Source organism: Euwallacea similis, chromosome 3 (genome assembly GCF_039881205.1).
Source record: "Euwallacea similis isolate ESF13 chromosome 3, ESF131.1, whole genome shotgun sequence".
Lineage (NCBI taxonomy): Eukaryota > Metazoa > Arthropoda > Insecta > Coleoptera > Curculionidae > Euwallacea > Euwallacea similis.
Window position 1 is genome coordinate 7,834,109 of NC_089611.1, and position 26,799 is coordinate 7,860,907.

General features: G+C 35.4%; 1 protein-coding gene across 16 annotated transcripts in view; it reads right to left on the reverse strand.

The window, feature by feature from the left end:
* rg (rugose) overlaps window positions 1-26,799 on the reverse strand; it is a 483,271-nt gene that overhangs the window by 10,041 nt on the left and 446,431 nt on the right. For 8 of the 16 annotated variants that reach the window (XM_066406800.1, XM_066406798.1, XM_066406795.1 and 5 more), the window contains 4 exons: window positions 9,114-9,231; window positions 8,111-8,329; window positions 1,135-1,388; window positions 243-1,083 (listed from right to left, as the gene is read on the reverse strand). In XM_066406800.1, the coding sequence (XP_066262897.1) occupies window positions 243-1,083; window positions 1,135-1,388; window positions 8,111-8,329; window positions 9,114-9,231 (1,432 nt within the window). Of the gene's footprint in view, window positions 1-230; window positions 1,084-1,134; window positions 1,389-8,110; window positions 8,330-9,113; window positions 9,232-26,799 lie in introns of all 16 variants that reach the window. The other 8 variants (XM_066406803.1, XM_066406802.1, XM_066406793.1 and 5 more) reach the window with 2 other exon arrangements.

Sequence of the window (26,799 nt, forward strand, 5' to 3'; positions counted from 1 at the left end):
GATATAATATAAACTATTCAAAGGTGCCTATTTCTACATGACTAAAGAACTAAATATCGTATCCAATGTTTCTAGGAGGTGCCATCTTGGCAGCCAATAAATTGGCACAATTTTTTGCTCATTTAATTAAATCTGTATCTTTTACCGTTTCCCTATACTGGCCCTCCTTATATCGGATACAGTATACGACATTTACGAAATAAATCGAAGAGAAGAAGATTATAGCTTACTTTCCAACTTACACAGAACTGGATCCATAGCCAACGGCAGATTCGCGGTCTGATCTTTGGGAGTATCTGCATAACTAGGAGACTGCGCAACAGCTGCGTAAGCGGAGTTCCACTTGTTCACTGCAAACTGCTGATGCATTGAAATAGTGACCACTGATGGATTGGGCAATTGGGGATAAGTGTTGGCTGATATATGAACAATGGGACTATTGGACAAAAACTTCATAGTCATGCAAACGTCGTCGGGAATTGCGGAGAACATCATTGGAGACTGAAAAATGCCATTGAAAGGTATTATTAAAGAATATGCCAAAGACCTCACCAAGTGCATCGCAGAACTTCTTGGCGGATGTGGTTCCATCAGTAATTGAGATGGCGTCTGCCCAAAGTTCCTAATTTGATTCTCAACGGCCTCTTTCATGATCTTATCCTGAATCGCGTCCAAATCAACGCTACCTTCATACGTCAAGTAGTAGAAGCAGTTTGTAGCCCTAACTGCTTCAGGTCCTCTCTGCTTGTACCCGAATATTAGATCGATCCATTGATGGAGCTGACAAGAAACAAACTCGGATTCTAATGCCATACGATTGATTCGCACGAATTCTTCTGGAGATGTCGCCCAAGGGGGCAACTCTACATCACTTATCTGCCTACCGTCCTCGTTTATACCCAGCCGGTACCGATTGGAATTCATAAACATTTCCGGCAGGAAGTAAAATTCTGGGATTAGTTCTTTGACATCTGAAGTGTCTCTCTGGCAGTTTTTCCACGACAAAGCGATGGATGAAAAGAGACGGTTCGGGTAGTCGAATTTACCTCCTTGAAGTGCCAGGAACATGGTGGTAAAAGGTTCCTACATAAACACATTTTAGATTATCACCAGCAAGAAAATGCAAAACCTCACCAATCGTATAAGCCAGTTATAAACAAAGGCAGATGTGGAATAATGCGTCCCATAGTGAAAGGGTTGAATGGTTTCATGTTCCCACGTAGAATATCGTTCTTCAAAATATGCTTTTCGGCTAGGATTTAGGGCACCTACGGGCTTGGATAAGTCTCGGTAGTTGCTGGGTTCACTGAGGTCGAGCTCCTTGGCGTCATAGTTGGTCAGGACCCATGGGAAGACGGGATATTGGTTGAGGTCATTGTATGTCCTTCCTGAAATAAATGTGAAATACAGGAAATTTCCACCTCTTTTCTGGAAGTAACGTCTCATCAAATGAGGATAATTTGTAACAAATTACGAGGGATACATTATCTGCATTTTGTACTTCGATTTTTATGTGATACGAAACAAACGATGACCGATGGTGAATAACGAACCAGTCAAGTATAATACATTTTCTTTTATTAAAAAAATTATAATTTTAGTTCATTTTTATAAACAAACATCTGTTACTCAATAGAAAAAATAATATAACATGCAATATTCTTAAGGCTCATTGCCACACACGTCGCTCCTCTTCCGCAAGCTTGGACTGGTGCGATAATGAATTTTGAAATTCGTATATTATTACACCTTCATTCGGTTCGTTTTCTTGTTGTTTCATCACAACAAATCGAGCAATACTTCATAAAAACTGAGAACACAAAAACATCAAAAATGGAATACTTTGTACAGTCCCACTAACTGTATTCCCAATTAAATAACTATAGCAGGTATATTATAGAATCGTACCGTTACTCATACAAGCTTAATTTGTCTCTACGGCAGTACCGTCAAGTCGACAGACTTATTAAATTCGTAAAGACAATTATTAATCTAAATGAAATCAAGCACGTTGAATATTTTTTCAAGTTTGCGCAATCATGTCTAACTGTAAGCCTCTAGTGGCTTTATGTGGCACCTCAGGCTTCCTTTCATTTGCAATGAATAATCGGATGTAAACTGAGAGAGCAGCCTCATAGAGTAGATATTAGGTCATTAGCTATATAAAACTAAATATGTGAATGCAAGTTGAAATGCAAAACTGAATAATGAGTGTGCGAATGGGAGACTCGGACTTGCAATGCTACTTAAGTTTGAGAAGTAAGTCTAGGCACAATTTGGAGTGTGTATCGCAGCTCAAATACTCAAATATGTTCGTATTTACTGTGTGCTAATACAAAAGTTGTCTTAAGTTTTGCATATAGAGCTGGAATAAAACAGTAGAAGGCTTTTAAAGGCTTTACTGTTTTTCGCAGTATTCTCCACGAAGATCAATACACTTTTGCATGCACTGCAATCATTTCTGGGAGCAGTCGTTTCACTCGTTTGTTGGTACAGTCAAAATTACATTTTTGAAGAAGTGGAATGCTTCCAGTGATTGGAACCTTTGCCCAAACTTTCCATTCTTGATTTTCGGAAAGGTAAAGAAATCGTTTGGACTTAAATCGGGTCTGCACGGAGGGTGATCTAACAATTTGAAGTTTTGTTGCATTAAAAATTCCATTGTCCTGCGAGATGGGTGCGAACTTGCATTGTCTTCACGGAGGATAATTCGTCATTTGGGGTTGGTTTTTCTAAGCTCAGTGATGACTTTCGGCAAATAAATAGTTGCATACCAATCGGCAGTAATAGTTCTTTGATCTTGCAGGAGAATTATCATTATATGGCCTGTTTTTGAGACAAATATCGCAACCATCTTTTTGGACACATTTTGAGAACGGATGACTTTTCTTAGTTTTCCTTCACTGTGGACAACCCAAACACACAATTAGCGTTTATTTTCAGATTTATGTAAGTAAGCCCACGATTCATCACTACTGATGATGCTGCACACGTTTTAGAGTTTTCTGCAAAGAAGCGGCCTAGAGTTTTTTGACACCAATTGGCCCTAACTTCGTTGTGTTCTTTGCATGCGATACCCAACGGGACACTAATTGTTTTTACAGTCAATTCTTCATGCGAAATTTTTTGAATTGAGGTCTTTGAAATCCCCAACGATGCCTCAATCTCGAGATATGTCACATGTCGTTCTTCCGTGGTGAGCTTGCGCAGAGCATTGGCGTTTTCCTGGGTGAATGTCATTTTTAGTGCATCTGCTCTTGGATCGTCACTAAGACTCATCTGTCCACGTTTGAATTCACCATACCAATAGGATATTGTCGACTGATGTGGCGCTCTATTTTGCTGATAACAGAAACCAACTCAGCGAGGCGTTCTTGTTGAGATAATTGTCTTCGAAAGTTGTAAAAAAATATTGCGCGAAAATTTTCTCTGTTTAGTTCCATTGTTCGAATGACTTGTCAACTTTGACAATTCGCTATATCTATAATAAGTATCGCTCTGAAACCTCAGATTTAGGTTAAGTAAAGATTGAAGTTAAGTTTTATTAATGACATTTGAGGAGCGGCGCCACCTACGTCCCTGTATGCAAAACATGAAAGACAGCCCTGATACTTATTATTTCACTGGACGATGAGAATTTTAATATTTCGTTTTGCTCTAACGGGTAGTCTATTAAAAGCAGAACATCAAAGCAGCAAGGTATCATGTTGGTAGGAAATAAAGACGTCAAAATACAGAAATTGGTATATCGTTTTTAATTAAGTTCCGAGCGTTACATGCGCCAGAAGAACCATGACACAAAAAAATAAACGGAGATTAAAAGACCTCGGAAATATCCCGGTCCCGTCCAATTACAGCAAAATTAAAACCTGGCGCGTCGTTTTCTCGGTAAGGAGGAAACAATTTGGGCGCGTGTCGACGGGGCATAAATTTAAACGCATGCAGTCACTCGACAAACGTCCCATGCGAAATTAGCGCCTGTCGCACTGTCAGGGAATCTGGTTCTTTATTAAAAACCTCATTCAGTACCAATATAAGTTATTTCGAACATGCGGGACTTCACAGTCCACGTCACACATATTTGTTTGCGAATATAATTTATGTGTACCTACCTACTGTAGGGAACATTACACTGAGTTATAGGGTGTGCGATTTTATTTGGACCCACATTTATTTCTATAGTTTTGGAGTTGATGAAAAAATTTAAAGGAACGTTGTATTGATCCGTGTAAGCCTGTTGTATAGATGTGGTTTTCGCATGCATGCGATGCGGTATGGCAATTATATCTAGAATGGGTGTCTCGTAAATGCTAACAGATACAGACTTGGTTAAATGGGAGAAAAGTTAAGGGTGTAGTTTAAGGGTGTAGTTTCACGGTGCAAACAGACCTGCAAAATTATGTTCGGTTTTTCAGTGATTCTGAACTTCCGAATTTCTTTTCTATTTTTTCCTCAAGCTATGGAAAGAGATAGATGAAAAATAAAACAGCTTTTCAGTGACATTTCGTTTCACAAGAATGATCACCCACTTTTTTTCTAAATGCGGCCCTGGTAAGTTTTTGTCGAATTTAAAGCACCGTTCTACTACGAATTCAGTGATGTATCATACTTAGTAAATCACGCAATGTTTTTGTTTTAATCACTTTTTTGTTACTTTTATAAAAGTAACGTGAGGCTTCAGATAAATTACCACACTCGAGTCAAACATGAAGCTTAACGGATTATTTCGTCTCCAATTGTTTATTTAACATTTTCTGGCATTCTAAAACGTAACAAAACTTTTCATCTGAACAAAAATTCGATATGATTGTGAAAGTGTTACATCGGCCGTTAGATAAACCTTGTCGGGCAGATTTCAGAAATTTCTAATTATTAGGTAATTGTATCAATGGTTTTTTATATCTCCTCATGCAATAGAACGAAACCAAGATGGTCATGTTTAATCATATACAAAACTACAATGCAAAAGTGGTTTTAGTCTTCATTTGGCTTTTGTCATAACTCGGAAAATAATTAATTTTTCCCTTTTTTTTAATAACTGAAAAACCAAAAATAGTTTGTAGATCGGTTCGCATTGTGAAAACTCTTGAAACTTCTTTCAATGAGCAACTTTTCTCCCAGTTAACAAAATTTGCATCTATTACCGTTAACGAGATTCCCGTGCTGGAGATCCTTATCATGGCCACACTGGACAGGGTGCATCCCATCTAATGGTACACTGATCAGTGGCTGATTTTCTATGTTATAATATCGTGATTGTCATTCTCTATGATGTTAAAATATTACTTCCGTGAGTATTTATTCCTTTAATAATACCATATCGACTCATTATAATGACTATGTTTTCTGAGCGCATTCTGACCTTTTTCTTTCAATCGATTGATGAAATGCAAGTTCTGCATATAATTAAAGCTGCATATAATCTCATGCTTTTAGAACTGAAGGGACTGACTTGAAGATGATGCTTTTTGCAATGCCGCATTATATAACAAACATTTAGACGATTTGTCGCCCCTAAAAAATCCAAATACAAGATTTTGCTCAATTACTGTTAACGCAGAAGAAAGAATTTTTAAAAACTTTTAAAAAAACTTAACTTTGAAGCTTCGTATTTTGGAAATTGTCAACTTTTGAATTAAAGCAAATTGGGTTAAATCGTCTCTACATATCAGGACTTTGTGGTAGAATTTTGTACAGACCATGTAGAGACACCCTATATCAGCTGTGTAGCTCTTGTAAAACTTTACATCAACAAGTCAACGCGATTATAAGTCAAACTAATTACTCAATTAATTAAAACGTTAAGTTCGTTACAGGCGATGCTTTTAGAACTCGATTATTCACCGCCTAAATAATGCGTCGGGGCCTTTTTGTTTGAAAACTGCTACATCTTTGATATTAAACTTAATGGAGACGAGGCTTTTTTTAGACATCATGTTTTTATGACCTGCAATTTGTCTCAGAGTAAACGACCATTTCGTTTTCGTTTCTTTAGAAGTTCGTCGTCGGTAAAGATGTAAAATGCTCCTCCATTAATTCCCTATTTATTTTGGTCTTTATTGCATACATATTTCTTACAAATGAATCAAACGGAAAAAAAAACAAGAACTTTATGAACGCCGTTGCGTTTCCCTAAAAGCACCCTTCCCCCAGCCCCAGCATAAGACTCGCCTTTTTCCATTTGTTCTTCAATCCCGAAAGGGAAACTAATCCGTACCCGGTGCGCACGTGAATAAGGTGGCGCTTAATTCGTCATGACATCTTTATCCGGCATTCTGAGTCGGATTTAGCCCCCCTCGACATTTCAGATGTAACTGCTTAGCTTATTTTTAGAAGCAAAATAACCGATGGTGGAATCATTAAAAGAAATGTAAAGACAGTTTCAGTTAACCAAGAGTCTTTGCTATCCTTATTTAGGACATTTTCTACCAAATTTGAAAAAGTATTTTATGCAATACTATTATGACCAAATATAACGTGAATTTATTTATAAAATGAAAAATCTTTATTTATTCCTTCAATTAAATTTCATCCCCTTCAAAGTACTTTGTCCGATACAATGCACTTATGTCATCGTTCTTTTGCAATCCTCGAAACAGTCATAGAAGTTTTTTCCGGAATGCTCTTCAATACTTTCTTCGATTCGGCTTTTATCTCCTTAACCGAGTCGAAACGGTGTCCCCGGAGCGATCTTTCGAGTTTGTTGAGCAGCCAGAAGTCCAATAGTACTAAATCAGGCGCATACGGTGGTTGTGAAACGACATGGGTCGAATTTTTGGAAAATGTTCTCGAAGAGCCAATGCAGTGTGAGATGGTGCAATATCGCGGTGTAAAAATCAAGAATTGCCTGCCCATAATTTTGGCCTCTTGAGGCGAATAGCTTTATGCAAACGATGCATAACGCTTAAATAATATTCCTTGTTAACAGTTTGGCCTGGACGAGAAATTCATAATGCATAACACCACGATAATCGAAGAAAACCGTCAACACGTACTTGATTTTTAGGCGATTTTGATGCGGTTTTGGTCAACCTTCTGCACGATATTCGTTTGATTGTTTCCAGGTCATATGCATAGTTTCAAGTCTCATCTTCCGTAATGATGCATTTTATGACGTCCTGGTAATTAAAAATAATTGTTTGATAGATTTGAAATCGAGATTTTTTTTCCAAAATTTGAGTGTTTTATGAACTAATTGAGATTTGACGCGTTTGTGGAATAAAACACCTTTTAAAATGGTTTAAAAAAGGTTTATTCAATCCCATCAGCAAGATCTCTAATTGTCAATTGACGATTTTGGAGTTTCAAATCTTTAATTTATTTGACGTGTTTTCCACTGGTAGATATTAATGATCGTCCGGGGTGTTGTTCATCTTGAACTCTTTCTTAGCTTTGTTTGAAATCTTTATATCACTTGTAAACATTTTTTTGTGATATACCCATATCATCAAACGCCTTTTGTAACATTTTCAATGTTTCCACGGCAGAACTTTTATTTCGCAAACATAATTTAATGTAAATTCTTTGTTAAATAAAATCAGGCATACTAAACATCGAAAAATTGCATTTTTGCAAAATTTACATGTTTACAAAAATATGTGTAGTTCTGCACCAATTGAATATATTGACATGTAACTTTGTATAAATGGCACAGAGAGTTCTACCAACCCACAAAAAAATATAATTTCATTTAAATGAAAAATTCACCTTATTTTTTGATCACATTAGTATGTGTAAGTATTCCCTGAATTTGGAAGTGACATAAAAACCAAGATAAAATACAGAGTGTTTGTTGAAAAAAAAATGTTTGATTAGGTTTCATGGAAGACCCTATTAGGTAAGTTTTTGTGTAAAATTATTAAAAAAGTTAAAGTTTTACTAAAGGGGTCTAACTGGCGAATTCAACATTTTTCTCCTAAATATAAGAGAGTGGGGCGTCTTATTTCGGACAGTTCATACAAGTGACTAAAATTCGTAATTGAGGCTGAATTAGACCTTTTTTTTGTCGTTAGACAAGAATCTTTGACAATTAATTTTTTCTCAATAGAACAAAATGCATTGCGACATACTTGAACGGTTACATGTGAACGAAATACTATGAAGCACTTACCTGCAATAGTATTGAGAAACATCAAATACTCGAAATTAGAGATTTCGCGGCGTTGCCATTTTTGCGTCATGTTAGAGTTGCGCATTAACTGCCTTGGAGACATCATGCTGGCCTTCCTGGTTTGAGGTATGCCATATTTTATCCCCACTCCGACTCGCGGGAGAGCCTTGATGACTTTTTTGACGGTGTTTTGGTCAGGAAATGCGAACATGATGGATGCTGTAATCGTACCAATATAACTATAAGAATCGTCTAAAAACTTTGATTTATACATCGCACCTCCGGAAAAGCAACGACTTCGCAGCAAATTCCTTAAATAAGGTTTTTGCAACATAGTTTTTCCGGAGGCACGTTATGCTTCCACATTCCTAAAAGTATAGTCCCTATGAGAGTCCAGTAAAGTAAACTTATTTCATGGGTTCGAGAGCTTAAAGAAGCATCTTACCGCACGTATTTTACCAGACGCAAAGAAAGTGGCATATGTCAGTGGCAACAAACTTTATGGTCAATGTCAAGCCGTGGCCAGGCACATGCGTGCGGTAAGTTTTTTAATTTTAAAATCTGTTAGAGTACTGTAACAAGTCGCCTATTGGACTTGTGGCATACATAACTATTTTTGCATTGGTGTCGGTAAAGGTACTTTACAGCACTAATTGTAAGTGCAAAATAACGTTACCTTACTCTTTTTTTGAGTTGGATGAAGTACTTTATATTTTTTATTAAAGCCAAATTCGACTGTTTCTGTAAATTTTCGTTCAGTGTAACATATCTTGACAGTTGAAACTATAATGTTGTATGATAAACTCTTTTAACATTCAAAGAACTGCTACGAGCTGTTCGGGTAAGTGGCCTCCTGCTGGAATGTGCCACTGTTTCCACATTTTCCTTAAACCAAAATTTTATCACTTCCTGACGAGAAAAAACGGCATTTTCTTGTTGAATACGAGATTGAAAATTTCTATTAATGTAGTGAAGAAAATTGTAAATTTGAATAGCTACTTACTTCGACTGGCGAGGAATATTTCAATAGCATTGTTTTGCAACAAATATCTCCTGGAGAAAATGGCCCGTACTTCGGAGAAGTACCACTTGCCGTGCAGATGGTCACAGTATTTCAGAATCTGAAATAAATTATTACATATTTGTAATGATGAACGAAAATTTTCATGAATCATAATAAAAAATATTTAATACATTAAATCCATTTTAATAAAGAATATCTAAGCCAATGATGACTTTGGCCTGTCAAATTTGATAAACTTGTCAAATATTGTCAAAAAAGAATCTGAGCGAACGAATTGTTTCTTCTTTCCTGAGTTTGCGCAACATTAAAACTGCCGTTAAGGTGAAAACTTGGGCACATGCCATTGAAATATGCGCTTGGTGCAGGTAAAGCAAACCTTAATTATCTTCTGCAATCTGGCCCTTTAGGGAGGCTCGTATGTCATTACTGGTTATAAAGACTCCTGGAGTGCTATTATTGTTTACCTCTCAAGCTCTCAAAAGGACGCTTTGTCGTTTTGGCGCATGTTACACGAGGCTACCCAAGACATACGTTTGCTCTTTTTGTGTAACTTGAACATTGAATAGCCATTGTGTGCTGAGCACCTTACGAAATTAATACATAATACGAGCTTGCAGTGTTATAGGACGATACATGTAACACGCTCAAGCGATGTAAAATGCTAGGCATAGCGATTTAAATACAATATACAGGGTGTTGTATGACATTCTGTGCAAATTTAAGGGGGCGCATTCCCGAGCTTACTTTGGTACGGATTTTTTTTCTAAAAAATATATTCTTCATATTGTTGTATATAGTAAACGTTGAAAAAGGTCTCGTACGTCATCAAAGTTTTATGTCGCGCTGACCTACGCTGTTTCCAAACTTCATGTACTCCTGTATTAATTATATTACAATCGTTAAATTCTATCTATAACTATCTCTCGCCCAGTATTTAGCGGTAATAAAGGTCCGTTATTATCTCGTTCCTGTCCGAAATTGTGGATAAAGAAGCCACCATTTGTTTGCACCGAACTGTTCAATTGCTTTAGCATTTTCAAAATAATTGAAAAATCCCTACTTAAAAGTTGTATGACTTATTTGTTTTGAAAATACAATTTTTTAATGCAGTTTACAACACAAAAGCTTCTAAAGAAAGAAAAACTTAAGAGCAAAAATCGACAAAATCGCCGGTATTATGAGATAACCTCACAAATAATCAGAACATAAACAAACATGGGTTTGCGATTAGCGGCAACCCTGTCGGTGTCAAATTTTTCCAGTAGTTATGTTTACCTCATTAGAATGATCGATTTTTACCGAATGACGTCACACCAAAATTTCTTCTTCATAGTTTATTAAAATTATGTTTATATTTTATTATCTTATGTACCTATATGACCAAATTAATTGTATTTTTAATAATTAATACGTTTTACCTTCGTATAATAATTATAACTAAATAAGTTTGATACACATATTGTGTATTGTTTCCGAGATAAACATAACCAATGCGGCCATGTTATTTCGTCATAGATGACGTGCGACACTTTTTGTTTGGCGTTTACTATGGTTATGTTAATGCTAAGTGTGGTAATTTCGAGTATTTGTAATGTAATTTGTTTTCTTATTTGTAATTTCACAAAATACAGTAAGTATTAAAGATTTTATCTTAATTTTGAACACTTATAACCCGGTAACAATAGCGAATTCGACACAATGTATTTATAAGATTTTTTTGTTTAAAATGACCTCAGGAAGACGCTCTTCAAGTTTATACAGTACGTTATACCTGTATTTCACCCTTATTATTATACATTGCCTCTGATATTTTCCTTTATCGGGTGATATATGCCACGTTTTTTTTGAAAATATATCATTGTAACAAAGTTTATCTTTGGAATAATGGGTCACCATGTAAGCCCTTCAACTTAAGATGTAACCTAGCAAAATTTCGCCAGATAATAGCATTTTAAGAATAATTGCTAATGACAAGGCCACCTTACGATACTGTTATGTTAATCCATCCATACAAACGTAAGAGGTGCCTTAATCAGAGTCGCTCCGTACATTACGGCCATTAAATCTAAACGTCTCGTTTCTAAGCACCTCATTAACAACATTCCGGATTTGAGCGGCCCCATTTGCGCCTAAATAAAAGCCATATGACAGCACACAGCGACATTATTTTTCCTCGTGTTGGAATATCATTTTTAAATTATCAATAAATGCACGTCGGTTCTGGTACATTCAGCATAAGCAGTTTTAATTACCTTTTCAAATATAAAGGGTGTCCGGAAAGGCCATGTCATAAACTTTAGGGGCTATAGAGAAAGCTAAAATAGTGCTAGTATTTCATATAAAAAAGATTCGTAGCGGCCTTCGTTACCAAGTTATTCGCTCTCAAAGTGAGAAGTTAAAAAAAGTATTTTGACTGTTACTTTCAAACAATTTTCATGGTAATAATGGAAGTTGGGTGGTTTAAATAACTTATAGCCGTACTTATTTTCATATGTCTTCCTCATACAGAAAAAGTCAAAATCTCTCATTTAAACGATTTCGTTCTTTTAGTAAGTTGACGAAATTGGTATTTTCTTTTATAGCTTTATAGTTTCACAACTTTCCCACAAAAAATGTATACCTTTCTTTAATCGATATTTTGTGCCGTTTTTGAGAAAATCGCATTTTATGATTAACAAACACCAACCACCATACCATATCAACAAACACCAACAATTTGAAATCAAATATAAAATACTGATTTCGTCAACTCATTAAAAAAATGAATGTGTTTAAATGAGAGATTTTGACTTTCCCTGTATGAGGAAGACATATGCAAATAAGTACGGTTGAGTTATTTAAACTGTCCAAATTTCATTATTACCATGAAAATTGTTTGAAAGTAACAGTCAAAATACTTTTTTTAACTTCTTACTTTGAAAGCAAATAACTTGATGATGAAGATCGCTAGGAATTTTTTTATATGAAGTACTAGCATTATTTTAGTCTTCCCTATAACATTTAGAATTTATGACATGACCTTTCCGAACACCTTGTATATCCAAAATTTTCCAATTGTTACTCTCTATCTACAATGCAGTAAGGGTCAAAGAATATTAACTTTTGAACAACAGTCTAGAAATTTCGAAATTAAATTTTCATGGTTGACCACTTTGCTACCGGTAGGGGTATAATTGTACAATTCATATCTTGTTCAGTTAAAAAATTTCGCCATTTCTTGCATTTTCCATGTCTATAAGTTATTGTGAACTATTTGTGAATATAGCATAGGAAGCGCCCTATTTTTACATTATTTTACGCTCCTATTCATAAAATTACATGAAAAACGCGTGTATCTCGAACCAAGTTACTAGAAAAACTTGTATATTGTTTTTGTTTTCCTAAATGTCTCAAACCGATTAAAGATATGATAAAAAAGCAAAACAAATAATTTTATAATCCTAGTTATAAAATCAAGTAGAGGGAATACAAAAAGTACAAAATACAAAATTTGAAGGGCCTTTGACACTTTCGTTATTGTACTTTGGGACTTAAGAGGTAAAGAAGTTAAGAATTCCAGACACGAAACCAAATTCTACAGTTTCAGTTTGAAGTACGAGAACTAACTGGCAGTTAGACTTTCTATGCTGTATTCGATGGGTTACCCTATAGTTATAACAGTATATCCCATTCCCGCCCACATTCATACTATCCATTGTTAAAGTTTAAGGGTTTGGTGATAAATTAATATAATGAAGAAATAAATAAATAATAAATGATATTAAGTAAAACCTTACATGTGCTTACTAAAGAAACCAAACTAATGAGCATTTTATACAGGGTGTCCGGACATAACGTTGAAATATTTTGGTAGGTGATTCTAAAGATTAAATTAATAAAAAAGGTTCTTATAAAAATACCTCAAAATTTCTTCTTAAAAGGGTTAGAACCCCTTAAAAGAATTCTGAAAGTGTTTTTTCGCGATATTTTTGAAATGGTTTACGCTAAAATTATGAAATTTGGGATACTTTAATAAGTTGGAATTGGAACATTTTTTCATGTTAATAATTGTAAATTTTAGTCAGAGGCGTCACATACTGGGGGTCTCCTACATAAATGTCACCTTAACTTTTTTATTTGTGACATTTATTAACTTTCGAAATCAAATTACTTAATCGCAAATATGTTTAAGTCAAAAAGTCCTCTTATTTCACCTCGTTAGGATAGATCGTTTTGCAGAGAAGTGAGTTTTTATGAATCTATGCACGATTACATGGGCATTGAAATGCATATTAATAAACATAGTGGGCATCCTTGAAATAGAAATATTTTTTTATTCGTTAGAAATAACAAGACTAATCTTATTAAGGATTTATAACTTGCTTATAACAAATGTTGAAAATGGCCTCCATTCATCTCAATGCATCCTCTAATTCTTTTCGTCATAGATTTCGTAATCGTGCATCGGTTCATAAAAACCCATTTTTCTGGAAAACGGTCTATTCCAAAGAGATGAAATAAGGGGACTTTTTTACTTAAAAACATTCGCGGTTTATTAATTTAATTTTTAAAATTAAGAATATCGCAAACAAAAAAAGTTTTCCCTTCCAGCTTATTAAAGTATACCGAATTGCATAATTTGAGCGCAAACCATTTCAAAAATATTGCGAAAAACCACCTTCAGAGTTCTCCCTTTACGGGGTTCTAGTCTCTTTAATAAGGTATGTTTATGAGAACTTTTATTATTATTTTAATCTCTAGAATCACTTCCCAAAATACTTCAGTGGTATCGCCGGACACCCTGTATACTGTGGAATAGCCAAGGAAAAAATACTGCCAATAATGACCTATACATCTTCCTAGATGGTTGTGTTAATTCGCACGTTTATTTATTTGTTATTATTTTATAATTCCGTTTTTAACATTTTGTTAAATGATTTACTTTCTTAAATTTGATTCACGTGGTCAAAGCAAAAAACTATGCCGATACCAGTTTAATATTATGAAATGAAACGCCAAATAGTGTGATGAGGAGCCAGTCGTAGAGTTTGCCAGCAGCAAAAAAAAATTAAATACTTAATGTTTAAGTTCAGACAGCCTAAAGACATATTGAACCTAACCACTTCGTTATTTGCGAAATAAGGTGATAAAACTGCATAATGGTGCATTCTTGGCATCGCACGCACATCGACATTAAAATAATAAGACACTTATTAAAAAATACAAAAAACGACAAATTATCCGGCTTTGGCGCCATTAATATCCAGGCATTATCTTAATAGCCCCGAATTTTGAATTTTGCTGAAATTAATCAGCCAATGCAACTGCGTGTGAGGGCACTCGCTCGAGCATGAACACACCAAACCCATTAAGTTACACTATCTCAAGAATGTCGATATGCATTTCTTACCTCCCTAAGGCGGATTTTTTCTGGGGTGAAATATGAAACTGCATATAAATGACAGGATGCGGATATGATCCACTTAGCGCCACATTTCGGAATTGGACTTTTGAAGTTACGCTTAAAATGGTTTACATTAAACCATTAATGGAGAAAAAGACATTCAATAAACCAACAATCTTGCAACGATTCATATCGTTCGGTCGATTGCAATCGGCCTACGGTAAAGTATCACTCACTGTACTTGGCAGGTAAAGAACTATTGCATACGAGCATATGGTAAGCCACTTGGTATCAAACACTATAAATACGAAAGGAAATCACATTTGATTGTTGACCAAATTTCACTTCATGTGTCTCATCATTTGGCCAATTGCAAGCAGTGATAATCGTGCAGTAAGGTAGTCATTCTTACACATGTTAGGTAAATTGTGCTGAAGCTGACGATGAACTATGCGCTAACGTTCGCAAGACTGAAAATAACGATTCAAGGAACTTGAACCAAGATTATTTCCATGACGTTTCCCACGCGCTGAATACATGGGCCTTTAAAAGAGCAAAGATAACTAGAGAAGCCAAGGGTATCTTGCCTGACCTGGAGACATCCAAGACATTATGGATACTAAGAAAGGAGTCTGTAATGCAATTGGGACCTAGTGGGAGTCTTCACAGATCATTGCAGACTAAACTGACATATGCATCTCCTGGAAGTATAGAACAGCCCGCTCTATACCGCTTCGTATGAGTGTGCAATAGAGGGGCATGTCTAAGGGGCAGGGTTCTCGGAGGCATCTTTCTACACTGGAAGGAACTTCCAACAATTGAATAGGATAGGACACTCCTCCAAAATTCCGTCATTACACTTTACCTTAAGGAAATTTTGGAAGGCGGAATCAGTTCAATTCGAAATAGATTTCTCCCTAGATGAACAGGAGTGACAAAATTTATATCAAAAGGCAACTCCCAAATGGAAAAATCTGAGTCGTCGATAATGTTAGTCATACCCAGGAAATACTTCCACGCGTTGCGTGGTTCATCATGGTATCAGAAAGATATCCCGTCGATTGTGTCAGACGAAGCCTGAGTCTCCAGCAGTAAATTTGTCATGGTCGATGGTTTCATGATCTGGCTTGGATCAATTTTCCAATCCATATATGGAATTTTTGTTCCGTCGAGGAGAGTATATTTGACTGTAATTGATCTATTTAAATTTCGTTGACTTTTATAGCAACCGTATTAAAATTTTGAATATTTTAAAACAAGGTGCGCTCAATCCCATAAAATGCACTTTCGACATCTCTCAAACTTTATTAAAAACAGTTTTCCACACATTGGTGTTTCACCAAATGTACTATCAGCACTCATTCATACATCCAGAAGTTGAGTTAAATCTTCATCTTTGAACCTTCAAGAAGAAGCTATACGCTTTATTGCACTTTCTGTCCTATGGGATTTGTCTACAAACTATATGTGTGAAACTTAAAATGGACATAAAACTGCAGTTCGAATTCGTAAAACACTTTGAACAGTTGTTCTACCATAATAGCTAGGAATGTGAAGTGCACAGTAGAAATACACAGAAAATAAGGAACACGTTCTTCCTGTGTGATTTAAACAAAGGGCTTTCCATATATCCTTGCTAGATGAAATGTGCCTGCTACCATTGCAAGATTGCCAGGATATCCTCGCCGAGAAAGGGGTCCCTAAGGGCCTAATCATTGAGCTTGGCCCCTCCGCTTTATTACTACTTCTACTAAGGACACTATAGGTGAAACTCGAGTAACAACACATGTTAAATTAACCAAAAAAATCATGTAATGTTGTCGTGTAAAAGTCTAAATGTATAACTTTTATACGAAGTACGAAGCAAAAAAGTGATAGGGTAGGTCCACTTTCTGTGCTTATTCGCTAACCACTTTGTCACTGTTAAAAAATATTGTAGTATTACAATCGGCAATTACGCCATCATTATCATGGGCATAAACTCTTCTGTTTATGCCTTCCTGAAATAATGACTATTAACACACGTTGCTGTGACGCAATACGCGGGCATGCTAATATTGTCTAATCGTAAGTGCATACATTTTAGTTTTATTAACATTCGCAAAAAACACCCGCCTCTTAACTTGTCAGATAGTACCGTTTGCGTGGTACCTGCTTCAACAATAATGGATTTGCTGGTGTAACGGTAACTGATGCAAAATACGATTAAAAACAAGATAAATTTTGTTCGAAATAAAGGATCAAAGAAAATAATAAAACATCAGCAAGAAAGTGAGCTATTACTATCCTTTTGCTCATAAAGGAACTCGGCGCCCTGTTGTGTCACAAAATTCATCTGCGACCGCAATCACTCACTTTGGGTCCGCTAAACATAAATAACTATTGTTAACGGTTTCAGCATCTGGTATTAAAACGCCACAGAACTGGTTAATGAGACGAAATGCCATGGGGTCTTATGAGGAATGATGAGTTCATTGAAGCTTTCTTATATGTTGTGAACTTTTATACTAAAGTTTGAGTGGAATTATAATAAATCCCGGGAATTTTTATACAACAATTAGCTGAGTATTTTCAAAACCATCTTCATAGGTGCATTCATGGCCTCATACATACAGTTAGTCTTATGAGTATTCGTACTCTATTGCTTCTCTATTTTAAATTACTGTTATTAATTTACAATGAACGATTTGAAACTGATACCATCACAAACCTACTTTCCAATTAAAGGGCTTTTAAACTCATATGTACTTTCTTGCAAATTCAAATGTTTATATGGCGAAAACGTAATTTTAAGGAAATAAGAACAAAATGAGGCTCACAAGAGTATTCGTACTGCAACTGTCTGTTATGGGTTAAATCAAGATGATAAGAAATTTAGCCTGTCTTAACTTGTTTGCGGCATAATACGAACGATTACCAATATAGACATATCGATTTGTTAGTCTTTAGGAGATACTAGTAAAAATGGGGAGAAAAAGTAGTGAAGTTTCATTAAGTGATAGGAAGTTAATTCTTAAATGGCACACTGAAGGTAAAAGTTATTTAGAAATTGCGAATTTAGTGGGCAGAAGTAAATCTACGGTACAATATGTTATAAAAAACGTTAAGTCAAGTGGAGATATTTGCAATAAATAACGTAAAGGAGGCCCGAAGAAACTTACTCCTTACGAGGAAAAAGCAGTTATTAAGGAAATAAAGAAGAATCCACAAATTAGTGGACCCAAGTTAGCAGTATTCGTCTTAAAATACTTCAAAAATAGAAGAATTTTGAGAAAGAACGACTACAATGGGAGAATTGCCAGAAAGAAGCCATTTATTAATAAAAGGAATCGAATGAAACGTTTAGAATTTGCAAAAAAATATGTCGACAAGGATATTAATTTTTGGGAACAAGTAATTTTTACTGACGAAAGTAAATTCAATTTGTTCAATTCAGATGGACGAACAATGGTGTGGAGAAAATCAAATTCAGAGTACGAATTAAAAAATTTAAAAGGAACCGTAAAGCATGGAGGTGGTTCCGTCATGGTGTGGGGTTGTATGTCCGCAAATGGTGTTGGTGATTTGGTTTTTATTGAAGGAATCATGGACAAAACATATTACCTAAATATTTTACGGAATCACTTGGCATCAAGTGCTACAAAATTAGAGTTACAACATAATTATTATTTCCAGCAAGATAATGATCCAAAACACACGGCTCATATTGTGAAAGAATGGATCTTGTATAATACGCCACATACCTTGGCAACACCACCCCAAAGTCCCGATATCAATCCTATAGAACATTTATGGTCAGAAATGAAAAAGAAGATTAAAAAACTACGAAATTGATAGCAAAAAAACATTAAAAGTAAAACTTTTGGATATTTGGAATAAAATTGAACCAACATATACGAAAAAATTAGTTAGTAGTATGCCTAATCGGCTTAAAAGTATTATAAAATCCCGGGGAGGTCCAACAGAATATTAAATAATAGAAAATAAACTGATCTTTTAGTATAGTTTTAGTAGGTACGAATACTCTTGTGGGTGTGATTTTGTTACTTATTATACTTAAAATTATATTTTGTTAATAATACTGTTTATCTTCAATAAAGTTTATAGGAATTGGGCTTTTTACACGCCCATAAAATATTTCTACTAAAAAAAAAATTGTTGAAAATTACTTATAAAAAAGTATTTTTATTTTTAAATCTGGAATCAATAGGGTACGAATACTCATGAGACTCACTGTACGTATACGTAAGTAAGTATATCCAAATGAACCTGGCAAAAACTACCTTATTACGTCACTGAAGCATCCTACCCTGATATTGTCTGCGTCGTTGGCCGCCTATCTCTTCATCTCGTTAATGTAATTAAAACGGACAGACAATAACAGGTCCCTTTATTTATTATACCTGACCGTTTGTGCCCACTCGGAGGGTCGTTAGGTGCATTCTCAGATATCGGTGACACCCAAGACGGCTTTTTCGTGTATATCTGATTAATTATTTTTTTTTGCATTGCTGTGGTGCTTAAATACGACTCGAAGGTAGCAAAATGAAATCATTATTCTCAGTCACGTTAGAAATGAAATCACTTGGATACACTCGCCCCACGACCCCATGCATTAGAAACCACTCAACTTTCCATTGTTACCGGGTGTATTTACAAAACAGCAACATTATTTCGTGCCCTATCGCAATATTTCCACCAGCACTCGTTCACTAAATCATCCCTAATCGAGTTTACAACTCTGTCTGATGTTAAGCTTCCCAAATAATTCATGGACAGGGGCGAACAGCGGGGGTGAAAATAATGGGTTACTTCCACGAAAATGGGATTTTTCTTTGCTTAAAATTGGACTGGAGCAGGGCACGTAAAATATGAAATAAGGAAGCTGTGATGTCAAGTGTGGTTTGTTAATTTTTTTTTATATCGAGAATTCGACAAGAAATTAAATCGCGCAACAAACACTCAGCAGAAAAGTACTCCTGTATGGGTGCTCTCGTGTTATTTATTTTTAACACACTTTTGTTAAAACTCGAAATTGCAGGAAAAATGGTGTACATGTCGACGAATGGATCCACTCACACCGTAGGATTCGATAGCGTTTAACCTATGGCAAATATTGATTTGGATGTGGTGTTGGAGAGCTCGGGTTACATTAAAACAACAATAAACAACATACAAAATATCATGACGATCCACGCATACGTTTTTTTTAATTAACTATCCCGAATGTTATGACATTTTTATAATCCTTAGTAAAAAATAATGCGAATTTGTTAAGTAAACCCTATTTCTAAAATTGATATTTTCGAAGAATTAGGTCTACTCTAAATTTTAAACATGATTTTTTTTATTTAATAAACCCTTAGACCTTGTTCATGTTGACACCATTCAAGCCATTCTTTAGAGCTCCACCTGTGAAACACGTACATTTACAATCTATTGTTTGAATTTTTTCGAGAGGCATCTTAATTCATAATCAGAAAGTCACATGATGGCACTTTTGTTCATAAAATGGAGATTAGGTATTAACACATGACTTTTAAGTGAATTCTGAACAACTGCAAGTCTGTTTAAAACTGATTATTAACGTCGTTCGTTTTCCAAAACGCTGCGACCAATTTACTCCCGTTTCCAGTTTTGAGAAACATCTTGACCGTAACTTATTCCAGAAAATGTGTTGACACTATGCATTAGGTTTAGATAACCGCAAATTAAAATTAACTGCCCTTCTAAAACCCAAAACAAAGTCATAAATGCCACTTAGCACCCATAAATTTCTCATGTTTCCTCTTGCATCCCTCTACTTCCTGGTGTATTTCAATTTATTACTAGCAACTGCTTACTGTTAGATATTTTTGGACTTTTTAAACTCGATCTTGTAAATTCAATGATTGAGCGAATTTTTCTGTAGACGGCGAGTCTTTAGTGTGGGATAAAATTTCGTGAAGACCCTGTACATTCGATTTGGGTAAGTGTACTATATAATACAGAATATTAAAAAAGAGTGTAAACTATTTAATGAGGCAATAGCATGCATTAAAATAAACAAACAATTCTTTGTCAACACAGATCCGCAAAGTAACAACTTCGAAGACATGGAAGGTTAATCGTTTTTGAAACATTTATTTGTAATCATTTATTACTTCTTTATTATGTACAAACCAACCAAAGAATCTTCTGCCAAAAACAAAAAATAACGTTACATAAGAGGTTCAAAGTACCCTTCTTCCATTTCAAGGAGACACGATATCTTTGTCTGAAAAATATTCGAACTCTTTCTAAAACCTCCCCATTGACTTTGATTTATTGGAATTTTTAATTAATTCATAGCTGCACTTTCTCGAGGATATTTACAGGAGTACCATAGTCTAATGTTTTTAAATATCTGCAAAAAAGAAGTTTAGAGGATTTAAATCAAGCGATCTTGCAGGCCATAATACAAGTCTGCCCTTTTCTACCTATGTATCTACATAGAAAAGTTTGGTGTAAATGCTCTTTTACGGCAATCAAAAAATGAGCTGGAACACTATCATGCTGGAACCTCATTTATCTGCAAAATTTAGGCAAGTAGCATTTGTTAATGGGTATGGTAAAACAGAACCTAGAAACCTGTCGCCTACAACACCTATCCAAATGTTTCATGAAAAACATGTCTTATGTTTAGATTTCATTAGCTTATGGAGATTTTCATCGGCCCAAATGTGCGTATTGTGAAACTTAACAACTCCATTTCCATAAAAAGAATATTGGCAAGAAAACGCGGTTTTTCAGCATCGTTCCGTAGAAATCAGCGACAAAAAAATCAAACGTTCTTGATGATTAAGTAGATTTAAGACCTGTACTTGTTGTATGTGGTACGGATAAAGTAGCTGCTCGTGGAGAATTCTTCACACAAAGAGAGCACTCATTCTTACCGCAGCTAATATTTTCGGCACTCTCGTCCCCGGATTATATTCTATCCGTGTTAGAATTTCTTCTTATGTTCTAGGAGTAGATACCGACCTTGAGCTTCCGGATAAATAACACAGTTTGCTTAATTAAATCGGTATTGCACAATCTTTGGTGAATTCTGCCAAACATACCATCATACAGATTCGTTCCAAATGAACGAATCTGACGATTTAGATAAGTTTCAGCATAAAGACGTCGCGCTTCGGTGCTAAAGTCATTAGCACGACCATACATAAAATACATTTTGGTCAATTCTGCGATAAAGCAAACAGCCATAACAAACGAAAAATTGTGCACTGATAACAGTAAAATACTTAACGTTTATACTATGATAAGAAAATTTTTGCAAAATAAAAAAATTAGATGAAAAATAATAACTTTTGTTTGTTTGGACATAATAAGTACTAAATAATTGCAAATAAATGTTTGAAAAAGCAATAAAGTTCTGTCTCCGAAACCGTTACTTGATGAACCCACGTTGACTAAGACTTTTTTGTCTATTTTAGTCTATATTATTATATATTTAACTATTTTACACTCTTTTTTTAAGACACTGTATAGCTGAGACATTTATGCATCAAAAGTTAAGTCAATAACGGAAAAACAAGGAGACGAAAAACAAAGGAAAAAACTTGGCGATGTATGCCATAACAATCAAAAGGAAAATACAAGCGAAATAATAAATGAAATTAAATTTAACCTGGGGAACAACAAAAATAAGAATGCCATTAAAATAATTGACACTAATTGGGAATGAAATTTGATTATTATCATAGATAGGGACAAAGTGGCATTGGAGGCACTTGGCAGTAACATAAACACAAGAGGATAATGTTAAGTCCCTAAAAGAAAGACGGAATAAAACCACCATTTTCATAAGAGGTATGGACGAGTTCGCTCCGAAAGAGGACGTAAAAATGGCAATAAGAAGCAACACTCCGGATTTTTGCCAAGGAGATGTGTCCATCGGGAAGTTAAGACCTTATGCGAATACAGGTTAGGCAGTGACCATGCGAATCTATGAAAAACATACCAAACAAATAGAAAAAAATCAGGCCATTTGAATAGGGCCGGTCAGATGTAAAGTAAAGGACCAAAGATTGCTTACAGAAAAGTCAAGAGTGCGTTCTATGTAACATGAAGGGGCACCGACGACACAGCGGTAAATGCCCCAAATTTGAATAAGCCCTCAAAGAGGTAAGAGCAGCAAAGCGAACCGACTCGGTTGGCAAACACTACAATAGACAGCAACGTTCTGAAATCATATCAGATGAGGAGAGCGATGAGGGCGAGAAGATCGATCCTCATCAGGAGATGAGTTGATTAGATAGCAGCAACTTTCAAACCTCTCTGACCCTGACGTCATATCCCTTACGGACAGATACGGACTTGGAGAAGATTTTTTCAAAATGGGGATTTTAGTGGATACGTGCTTCGGCGAATTCCACAGTACTTGGCCGCCAGGATACCAAGCGAGGTGACTTTTTGAATATTTTGCTTGTAACGAAAGAAAAGTGCATACATTTGAGGTTTTCTCAACAACTCTTTATAGATAAACGAAATATTTTATGTTTGCCCAACGTTTTAAGTTGTACATTGATGCTGGCACCAGCTTTACAGCCTAGCGCCAAAAAGTGGTAGATATAATCGTACAGTTAATTTTTTATTCAACTAAATGTTTAGTTCTTCAACAGAACAGAAGAGTTTGCATAAGAACTACCAATAGAACAGAAATTTTAAACTAGTGTAACACTAACGTTTCCCAATAGAAAACGCTATACATCATCAATTATACGGGCTATTATTATTTTGATTTTTTGTTGATGTTTTGATTCTGTCTCTGGGTCACCCATTAATTTTACCTGGGCCTTAGTTCCCGGTGAATTACGAGCAGATAAAAGGTTGACAGTTTTTAAGGTATAACTTGTACATGAGATTTCTTGATTTTATTGCCATTTACCTAGGACACCCAATGGGATCGATAATAATCTTGTTGTTAACAAACAGTTTTATTATCGTTAAAAATAAAAGGAAAAAAGAAATAAATTGTGTCATGTAGATGTTAGCTGTCACGTTTGTTATCTAAAGGGCGCCAAGGAGACCTGTCGTCTTGGGAACCGATCGTATCGACTTGCCGACTCGAAAATTCTTGCCTTAACTACCAAATTGCAGTTTTCGACAATGCGCGACAGGAAGATGAATCAAATTCATTAAGTAGGTAATCATCTATGGTAGTCTACGTTTATACCGGGCAAACGTCGGTCAACTTATTTTTCCGCTTTTCAAGCACATTCTTAATGAAACGTACTCTTCTAAATATAGCGCGAAAATGGACACAACATCGAAAATTTGAAACCAACTTGAGTGGAAGTTCCAACTGAAGAGTCTAAAATTTTGCCTATATGGTGTATACTTGAGATGGTGCTCCAAGTTTTTTTTTCAGCCAATATAACTCTCCAGATATCCAAAATGGAACATCCGCATTGGCTAAAAAATGTTTTGTTCTCGGTTTTTTAGTTTGTTTCTAAAATCATAATGTTTTTAGATATATATTTATAGATTATAGTTTTAGAATTTACTAAAATGTTTTTTTCAAAAGTTTATTTCTATTGTTGTTTTATTATAGAATGATTAGTTCCTTGATATTTTTTTAACAAAAGTCAAATGCCATACATGAATGTTGCTATAACAAAATTACAATTCTTCGTTTTTTTTTACAGGAAAGCGTTTCCTTCGATTTCAATAAGGGCTAATGTTGAAAAAAAGTCCTGCATCAAAAGAAAAAAGAAGAGTTCACTAATCTCTGCATCCCAATGTTTAAATGTTAAAATGTGGCAAGGTAAGTACCAAAATTGAGCTAAAATGGAAAAAAGATAGATATTAACATTTTTGTTGAAGTCTCGCCTATTTACTATCTTGTTACAATAGCCAATGCATTGGCAACTGCCTAAATATGACAAGGTAACATCTTTGTTATTTAATTAAAGTCGACTTGAAAAAAAAGACCTATACAGTGCGTTCCGAAATAGAACGCCAATCCGTTAACCACAGATTCTTTGAGTATAAAGAAATCTATGAGTTGTAAATTCTATTCCTATATCTTAAAACTTAAGATATCCAGGGCGTTAAAGTTCAATTTCTATTATCCTTTTTCCCTCACAGCTGCAGTAGTTTTCACGCAATGACGTACATTTTTACAAGTCTGTATTTGGCTTTGAGAAGTACAGGAAAACCTTTGCATCTTTCTAGTCTCGATTATAAAATAAAGCACCACCATTAGTCACTAATCAAACTAGGCCAGGGAATCTTAAGTACGAATATAAAAGGTTCTAGCTTTTAGCAGGTTGGTCGGGATCACCCTGTCTGGCAGACATATAAGATACTTACGGCATTTCCGAAATTCGATTTCAGTGTACCTTACTTAATTATGCCTGGAAAGTTTTCTCTGCCATTTAAGCGCCGCACCGTCATTGGCCTCGTCAAACCTAAGCAGAGTATCCAGGGAGTCGTTGAATGAGCAATCGATATTAATCAGGTTATAGCTATGTATATTCAGGGGTGAGGGATCCCGAATGCAAAGGCATCCGGGCATGAACCTCGTTAACTAGTTTAGAATGGGACTAATGCCCCATTACTTGACAGTAATTTTGTTTATCGTAGGACTTCTAGTCTTAATTCGATTGCCACCCGACTAATGTGATTTGTTCCGTATACGCTCCGACGGCTCTTCGAACTACCCTCGATGAGTTTTCGTTTTCTGGTTCCAAAAGGGTGTGATTCATCCTAGAATCACAAACGTAAAACTGGTCTATCGCTCCTCACAGCTTTAGGTGTTGAAATATGTATAGTTTTAAGATAAAATTACCTGAAAGCTCAAATACGCGGTAATTACTGATAAACTGATACGAAGAAACAGATATATGACCTTTTGCAATTAGTTCTGCCCAGTGTTTGTCAATTTGACTTTGCTCAATTTAAAAAATATATTATATTGTGTGATGCCGGGTATTCGTTTCTTGAGCTCAATCGTGATGATATCGATAGCCATAAAAGATATAGGATTGGTTAAATTGGGGTAAAGTTGCGCTATTTGGAGTTCAAGAATGCGCAGTTTCCAACTTTGAAAAATTCTGGAATTTTGGAAAAACGTTTTTATTTTTTCCCGAGCTTATTTGGAGAGGTGACCCAAAATTATTCTCAATTCATAACTGCAACTTTTCCCCTTTTATAACACGGCGATGTCATATTTGATATCTGACCTTCCAATCTTCGTTTTGAATTTTCACATTTTTGAGTTCAGTTACTTTTTCACTTTGGTGCAAATATCAAAAGTCCTGTATTTGCAAAGGATGCCTTGGAAATAACAACGTACCGGTTTATGCTAAAAATAAAGATCATTTTGATGGACTTGCGATATTAAATAATTTTTTCTGGTGGTATATGACAAAATATATGCAAAAATCCATAACTTCGATATTAACAGTTTTTTTCCGACTTTAGCAATAAACACGCGGTAACTTGTCAAGTTATGGAAATTGGACAACGAATTGGCTGATATATGGGCATTAGGGAATTGATAAATAGGGATTTAGATCCAGTAAAATAAAACCAGACCCCTACAACAAAAGACAAGGCCTCAACGATACGTCTATTTTAAGACCGAAAAGATAAAGGAATACCTAAACTTCTTCGTCTTCTTTTTGTTGGACTCGAGGTATAAAACAATGGCCGAGTATAGAATATCAAGTGTTATCGGGGCATTCCAATCTGAACGGGGTCCACATAAACAAACTGTCACCGTGACAGTCGGCGTTTCTTATAAATTACGACCGCTCGTTTTTTGGCCCCCTCGTTAAAATATACCTCTATCCTAATCTTTGGTATTTATTCTCTTCACTCGCCACCAATAATTAAATATATAAGGCGCACTAAGAAGGAGACGTTGTATAGTGCAATAAAAACGCCCATTTGGAGTCAATTATACGACAAAGTATCCAGCATGTTTTTGAGAATTGCCAAGATTTACTGTCGAATAAAGGCGGTTTTATGCACTCCGTGCTCTATAAAAGTCGTACCGAGTTGACCAAAGTTATTTCTCGGACTGCAGCTCAGGCCCATTAAACTGACAATTAGCATTTATGTTATTAACATTTTGCATCGAAAGCATCGCATTAAATTTAATTTCATTAAACAAAAGACTAGATCCACTGGGCCAAATTTTCGTTTTCTCGTCTAGCATTATCGTTGCGTATTTTGGAACAATTTAATATTATGTACTTTTTTCGATTTTTTCACTTTTAATGTGACACTCTACCTGCTCTTCGGAACTTT